At 40.1% G+C, this 7,727-nt stretch overlaps 1 protein-coding gene across 2 annotated transcripts in view; it reads right to left on the bottom strand.

Annotated features, from left to right (window-relative positions):
- Positions 1-275: 275 nt before the first annotated feature.
- The window catches only part of NUP160 (nucleoporin 160), a 41,902-nt gene continuing 34,450 nt past the window's right edge, over positions 276-7,727 (bottom strand). For both annotated transcript variants that reach the window (XM_081798095.1, XM_081798096.1), the window contains exons 24-31: positions 7,084-7,179; positions 6,889-6,983; positions 6,693-6,789; positions 6,494-6,599; positions 3,290-3,450; positions 1,619-1,679; positions 602-712; positions 276-418 (exon numbers count right to left, since the gene is read on the bottom strand). In XM_081798095.1, the coding sequence (XP_081654221.1) occupies positions 285-418; positions 602-712; positions 1,619-1,679; positions 3,290-3,450; positions 6,494-6,599; positions 6,693-6,789; positions 6,889-6,983; positions 7,084-7,179 (861 nt within the window). In that variant the 3' untranslated portion in view covers positions 276-284. The remainder of the gene's footprint in view (positions 419-601; positions 713-1,618; positions 1,680-3,289; positions 3,451-6,493; positions 6,600-6,692; positions 6,790-6,888; positions 6,984-7,083; positions 7,180-7,727) is intronic.

The raw sequence follows: 7,727 nt of genomic DNA, 5'->3' as shown, positions 1-7,727 counted from the left end.
CCCCTGCTTATGTTCCCTCTCTTGCTGTGTCTCTCTCTGTCAAATAAATAAATAAAAATGGGTACTCAAGGGGCGCCTGGGTGGCTCAGTCGTTAAGCGTCTGCCTTCGGCTCAGGTCATGATCCCAGGGTCCTGGGATCGAGCCCCGCGTCGGGCTCCTTGCTCAGCAGGAAGCCTGCTTCTCCCTCTCCCACTCCCCCTGCTTGTGGTTCCTGCTCTTGCTATCTCTCTCTGTCAAATAAATAAATAAAATCTTTAAAAAAAAAAAAAAAGGAAAGACAATTTCATACATACTTGAAAGCAAGCCTCTCAAAGACTGGCGTTAAGGGGAGCTTAAAAGTCTGACAGAGTGATATGGCAGGGTCAAAAAGGCCAGCCTGAACCAAGAGAGAGACCATCTCCTCTGCTGACGAACTTCCTGTGGAAATGCAAAAGAACCGTTCAGCGGCAAAGGTGGTGTCCGCCAATGACCCAAAGCCGCCTCTGGCGACGAGCCTCTCGGAGTAGCAGTGAGAGGCGCCCAGCCCGTCTGGCATGCTGCTCTAGCACACACACACACACAAAGCCTGCTGGCAGTGTCCCCAGACTGCCACATTACTACCTGCAACCGCAACTGCCGATGGGTCGTGCTGAGCGAGAGTGAGGCGAATGCGGGCCAAGGAACACTCTTTCTCCAGGTCGCCCAGTTCCAGAATTTCAATCTGCCGATTGGCTAGAAGCCAAAAAGAAATATTTTTGATTCCCAAAGTACAAAGGAAGTGCCTATCATCAGTGCCTATTAACCCAGCTTGTCAATTTCCACAAAACATTAAGTAATTCAACGTCAAGTCCTAGGGCACTGGAGGAAAAATGGGGGGCTCCATAAAAGCGAACTTAAAAATAAAGCAACAGCCCTGCTTCCAGCATGCAGCTCAGTCAGTCAAATCAAACTACAGTAACAACAGCTGCAGCTGAGGAGATGCTTACAATGTATTTTACAACTCTGAGATGCTGTTACTAGATCAGAAAGAGAGGAACATGCCCACAGTGAGAGGCAGAATTAAAACCAGGTGTGTCCAACTCTAGAGCTCTTTATGGAGGAATATCATATCTCCATGGTAATATCCAAGGGCCCTGATAAAACAAGTTTAATACTAAGCTGATTTAAATACAGCAAGCAACACTTTTTAAAGCATTTTCATTTCTCATACAGCCACACAAAGTTTTCAGGGAGCAACCAGACAACTTTTAGCAGATTAAAATACTGAGCATAAGCTAAAAGAAACTTTACAATATTTTTACACTGCTATACATATTACAACTACTATATAAAAACACACATTTAGGGCGCCTGGGTGGCTCAGTTGGTTAAGCGACTGCCTTCTGCTCAGGTCATGATCCTGGAGTCCCAGGATCGAGTCCCGCATCGGGCTCCCTGCTCAGCGGGGAGTCTGCTTCTCCCTCTGCCCCTCCCCCCTCTCATGCTCTGTCTCTCATTCTCTCTCTCTCAAATATATAAATAAAATCTTTTAAAAAAAAAACAAAACAAAAAAACCCACACATTTAATACAGATAATACTATAACACAACTACATAATTACTGTCTAACCAAAGAATCCAAGGGAGACCCCCAACTCACTTGGAGCAGCTGTGCATTCTCCGTCATGATTCCTCTTAGGGGATGCTCCAGGACGATCATACTGAGAAGACAAAACAAGTGATTAAGTTAATGAAAAGTTGAAAAGTTAGTACAGTTGACCCCTGAACAACATGAGGGTTAGGGGTGCCAATGCCCTGCACAGTTGAAAATCTGCATATAACTTCTGACTCCTCCAAAACCTTAATAGCCTGCTGTTGTCTGGAAGCCTTGCCAAGAACATAAACTGTCATTAACTTATATTTTCATGTCATTTGTATTATATGCTGTATTCCCACAAATAAGGGAGGTAGAGAAAAGAACATGTTATTCAAAAAATCTTAAGGAAGAGAAATACATTTACATTTTTAAAGATTCCTTAAAAATTATTTATTTTTAAAATTTATTTATTTAGAGAGAGAACGTATGAATGGGGGCAGGGGCAGAGGGAGAAGGAGAGAGAGAATCTCAAGCAGACTCCTCTCTGAGCCCGACTCGGGGCTTGATCCCATGACCCTGAGATCATGACCTGAGCTGAAATCAAGAGGCCGGCGCCTGACCGAGCCACCCAGGCACCCCTACATTACTGCATTTATTGAAAACAACCGTGTATAAGTGGACCTGCGCAGTTCAAACTCGTGTTGCTCAAGAGTCAGCTGTATCTTATTTTGATATCACTAACTGTGATCCAGAGCTTTCATGCTTAAATTCTCTCCACATAAATTATGTTTATTTCAACTAGCATGGCTCTTCTTACAAAGGTACTGTAACTATCAAAGGAATGGAGTCGTTTGCCAAGTTGGCCCACTTTGCTCTAACATGTTATTGGGTCTACGGCCGTGGACTTAACCTCCAATTAAACTACTTGACTTTCCTTGGTTCCAGAGTTATATTCTCTACCCCAGACCCTGGGAAACAGCCTAGTGCATGCAGGAATGATATACAACACGAGAAGTTGCACACATATGACCCCATCAGCATCTTTTTTAAGTGCACAGCCTTTAAAATGGTAATTGTAGACTGAATTAACAAAAATGAATGAGATAGGGGCGCCTGGGTGGCTCAGTTGGTTAAGCAACTGCCTTTGGCTCAGGTCATGATCCTGGAGTCCTGGGATCGAGTCCCGCATGGGACTCCCTGCTCAGCGGGGAGTCTGCTTCTCCCTCTGATCCTCCCCCCTCTCATGCACTCTCTCTCTGTCTCATTCTCTCTCTCAAATAAATAAAATCTTTAGAAAAAAAAAATGAATGAAATAAAAGTAGCTGCCATTTACTGAGCACTTTTTGCAAGCCAGGCACTGTCACTGTTCTAAGTACTCTATGAATTACCTCATTTAGTACCCAAACAATCCTATAAGGTGGACATTATCATCATCACCATCATCTCTATTTTATACAAGAGGATAACTCAGCAGCAAAAAATTAAGTAATTTGCTTGAAGTTAGGTCTAACTCAAAACCATATGCAATTCTTCTTCCTAGAATAATTCTAAATTTGAGAACCAAAGGGGTGGTAATATATAACAATGGAATTGCTGCAAAAATAGATGAAGTTCACAAATATCCCAGTAGAAATTTTAAACAAAACGAAGCAAAATGAGGCGATAGTTTCAAAAGGACCAAACCAAGTAAGTTAAATGATTCTTCCCAAACTGCAAGGTGGAAAGCTTTCATACCATTGCACCAGATGCTGGGTGTACAATCCATGCGTATTCTGGACGAATAAGTCGTAAACAGTTAACAGCAGCCAAATAACAGTTGCCTTGCTTCTCAAGTCCCCGCAGAGTTCGAACCTCTCTGCCAAGACGCATTCCATACTCAAACATCACAGTACCAGCTAGGAGGCAATAATAAATTAAACATCAGAACTTCAGAAATGTGTTTTAGAGGGGTTCCTGGCTGGCTCAGTCAGAACAGCATACGGCTTTTAAGTTTGAGCCCCATGTTGGGTGTAGATATTACTTAACTTAAAACAAAATTGAGTTTAACTTAAAACCACAAAAAATCATGTGTTGGTGAGGATGTGGAAGAACTGGAACCTCTGTACACTCCTGGTGGGAATGTAAATTGGTGTAGCTGCTATGGAAAACAGTATGGCAGTTCCTTAAAAAATTGAAAATGGGGTTACCTTGTGATCCAGCAATTTCACTTCTGGGCATATAGCCTGAAAATTGAAAGCAGGGTTTTGAGGAAATATTTGTGTGCCCTTGTTCACACAGCCATCACTCATGATAGCCAAGAGGAAGGCAATCCAAGTGTCCACTGATGGATGGATGAACAAAATGTGACATATACATATAATGGAGGAAGGAAGTTCTGACACATACTATAACATGGATGAACCTTGAAGATATTAGACTAAATGAAATAAGCCAGTCACAAAAAGACAAATACTTTAGGATTCCAGTAGCCAAATTCATAGAGACAGAAAGTAGAATGATGGTTGCCAGGGGCTGCAGGAGGCGGAAATGGGAAGTTGTTTAATGAGTATAGTGTTTCCATTTTGCAAGATGAAAAGTTCTGGACATTAGTTACACAGTAATGTGAATATACATAACACTACTGAATACTAAAAATTGGTTAAGTTAGTAGAGTTTATGTTATGTCTATTTTACTACAATTAAGGAAAAAAAGAAAAAAATCTGTAAATGTTACTTCTGACATTCATTCATTCATTTTAAAAGTGATCTCTATGCCCAACGTGGGGTGTGAACTCATGATCCTGAGATCAAGAGTCGTAAGCTCTACCAACTGAGCCAGCCAGGTGTCCCTACTTCTGACTTTTAGATACTACATTCCCAGATAGTACACAAGACTAGTTTAGAGTGCTAATTTCAGCCACATTTTTACCTAATTCCACCCAGCGAGACCAAGAAATATTTGGTTGCTCTGCTCAAGAATGGATTATCTTTATAATACTTTAGTCACACAAGCTGAATGAGATATTGAAAAACACCTTGTTCTGAGGTAGCATGAGACTCCAGAAACCAAAGAGCATTTAACATTTTTTTTTAAGATTTATTTATTTATTTGTTTGTTTGTTTCCCAGAGAGAGAGAGACAGAGAGAGAGGGAACACAAGCAGAGGGAGTGGGAGAGGGAGAAGCAAGCCTCCTGCTGAGCAGGGAGCCCGATGCGGGGGCTCGATCCCAGGACCCTGGTATCATGACCTGAGCCAAAGGCAGATGCTTAACGATTGAGCCACCCCCAGGCGCCCTGCGTTTAACATTTCTTTTAGTTTTCAAATGAAACTATTTTTCATTCCAACAGTTTTAAAATTCACATAATTTTATTTAAAATGAAACTAACTGACTTTAGCCCGCCAACAAATGTTTCTGAGTGCCTGCCATATTAAGACATTTTTTAGGATAACAAGTCTTGCTCCAGAAAGATCTGAACATGAATTCAGCTAGAGGGGTCTTTTTTTTTTTTTTAAGGTTTTATTTATTTATTTGAGAGAGAGAAAGCGAGAGAACACAAGCAGGGGCAGAGGGAGAGGGAGAGAGGGAGAAGCAGACTCTCCACTGAGCGGGGAGCCCAATGTAGGGCTCGATCCCAGGACCCAGAGATCGTGACCTGAGCCGTAGGCAGACACTTTAACCGACTGAGCCACCCAGGGGTCCCCAGCTAAAGTGATCTTAACCAGGTTGATGTAATGGATATTGTTATTGTAAAAGCAAACAGTGAGAGATCTTTAATCATCTACATGTCCCTGTCTGTATGAGTCAAGAATATAAGGAATATGCAAACATGTCTCACCACTAGGAAAATTAAGAGCATGTTTATGAATTACTTCCATCTATTCTTTCCAATGAAAATTAGCAAGAAACCTTATGAAAAGTTCTGAGGGGGAAAATGGTAAAAAATATTACCAGTTCTAAAGGAGAACCACAATGGTTATCTTGTAAAATGATCTTAAAACAGACATACAATCCCTTCTTAGCTGTTCTTTTTTTTTCTGTCTCAAAGATTTTGCTTTTTTTCTTTTAAATCTTTTTGAGTATAGCTGACACACAATGCCACATTAGTTTCAGATGTACAACACAGCGATTCAACTTCTCTATTAGATGTACAACACAGCGATTCAACTTCTATGTTATGCTATGCTTACCACCATTTTAGCTGTTCTGATAAAGACTTCATTAGTCATCATATAAATCCAAACTAAGATATATTCTACAAAACAATTGGCCTGTACTCTTCAAAATATCAACTACATCAAGGTAAAGTAAGGCAAAAGAAGTGCTCCAGATTAAAGGAGACTAAAGAGACTAAAGAGACACGACAAATAAATGCAATGTGTGATTCTAGATCAGGGGATAAGGACGGTATGGGAGGAATGTGCTATTAAAAAAATCACGATAGCATTATATTTACATTTAATTAATGAAATTAGTTATTATTTCCTTAATCTGATAATTGTATTGAGGTTATCTAAGAAAATGTCCTTAGCAAATGCATCTTAAGCATTTATACATTGAAACATGACATCTACAACTTACTCTCAAAAGAATCAGCAAAAATAAGGGCAATAGCAAGCTGGCTCAGTAACTCAAAACCAGCCACAAGAATTCAAGGTGCCTTTAGTAAAAAAGTTAAAGTTTCTTTTAAAAGCAGACAGAAGATATAGATAGAATGACATCTCACTGGAAATGCCTCAAGAATGTTCTAGAAACTGCATGTCTTTAAGGCTAACAGGTAATCTTCAAAAGGGTGAAGCTAATCTTGTAATTAAACATAATTTCCCCAAATGCTTATAGAGAACACTCATTCAATGGTGAAAATAAGGTAAAAATTACATAAGTCAAACAGTATTTTTATAAAACATGATTAAACTGCTAAGATTGCCCCTAACAAAGACTGTTGGCTTCAACTGCTCACCCTTTCGGTAATTGTGGCGAAAGACGTGAAAGGCATAGAGGAGCTCATAGTAATTGTGAGTCATAAGGTCCACAGCTCGCGCACGTGATTCAATTATTGCCACAACCTAACGAAGGGGAAGCAATTAGATACCAAAGTTAGTAGCGAGCATGACAACCACCACGGCTGTGTCCAGTTATCAGTGGACAAATAAAATTACCTCGTTATGCAGATTCACATAGGGAAACTCTACAAGATCCTGTAGCTGTGAGCGTTCGCAAAGAACTACCACCAGCTGCCGCAGACAATCTAACTGCCTAGGAGAAAAAAAAAAAAGGGACATGAGGGCAAACTGTCTCAGTGGGTTAAACAGGGCTGGTAAATTGCCTTCTCTAAAAAAGACTGGGATTGACTACCTGCTGGAATCAGGAATTTGGGTTAAGGCTTCATATGCTTGGCTATTGTGACCCAAATCCAAATGATGTTTGAAAATGCATGTCCTTAAGGTAGCCTAAATGTCAAATACAGGGGGGGAAAAAAACAATAGCAATTAAAATCCCACATCCAGGACAAATCTAAAGGGAAATAACTAGATTATAGTTCGTTCTTACCTGACTTTTCCAGTCACCACCTACTTCAGTTAATATTGACGAAGCCAACTGAATAACCAGCTCAGGCAAACCAACAACATCTAGTAGACGCAAAACCTGAGGAGAAACAGAGGGAGTTTCCATTAAAATTAATATGGTAGTACACTTCAAATTGAAATAGGAATTATATCAGTCAGAAAGATAACTAGTTAAGATGGAGATTAAATCAAAGATGTTGACTACAAGACAGGATTATTTGGTTAATATTTGACTTTCCTTTAGGGGCGCCTGGCTGGCTCAGTCGGAAGAGCACGCGACTCTTGATCTCGGGGTCGTGAGTTCGAGCCCCACGTTGGGTGTAGAGATTACTTAAAATAAATAAATAAAATAAAATAAAAAAGACTTTCCTTTAGATTCTACTGTCAAATAACAGGCTTACTGTAAAATTTCCTATTGGTTTTTTTGTTCATGGCTCTATGTTCAATGTTTAGTACACAGTGGGCTCTTAGTAAGTATTTGTTGAAGGAACACATGCAATTTCACTGTTGACTTTTCCTAGTAACTGTTTAGGTCATAGATTAATTTAAAGCTCAAAAAATAAATTGCCACCATAGCCTTATAAAACCCTAAAGAGAATAATGTTTGACATAATCCATTTCTAATAC

Source organism: Leptonychotes weddellii, chromosome 11, assembly GCF_054177405.1.
Source record: "Leptonychotes weddellii isolate Sample4059 chromosome 11, ASM5417740v2, whole genome shotgun sequence".
In the NCBI taxonomy this organism is placed as follows: domain Eukaryota; kingdom Metazoa; phylum Chordata; class Mammalia; order Carnivora; family Phocidae; genus Leptonychotes; species Leptonychotes weddellii.
The sequence above is the reverse complement of the archived record's forward strand: the minus strand, read 5'-3'. Positions and strand labels throughout refer to the sequence as shown.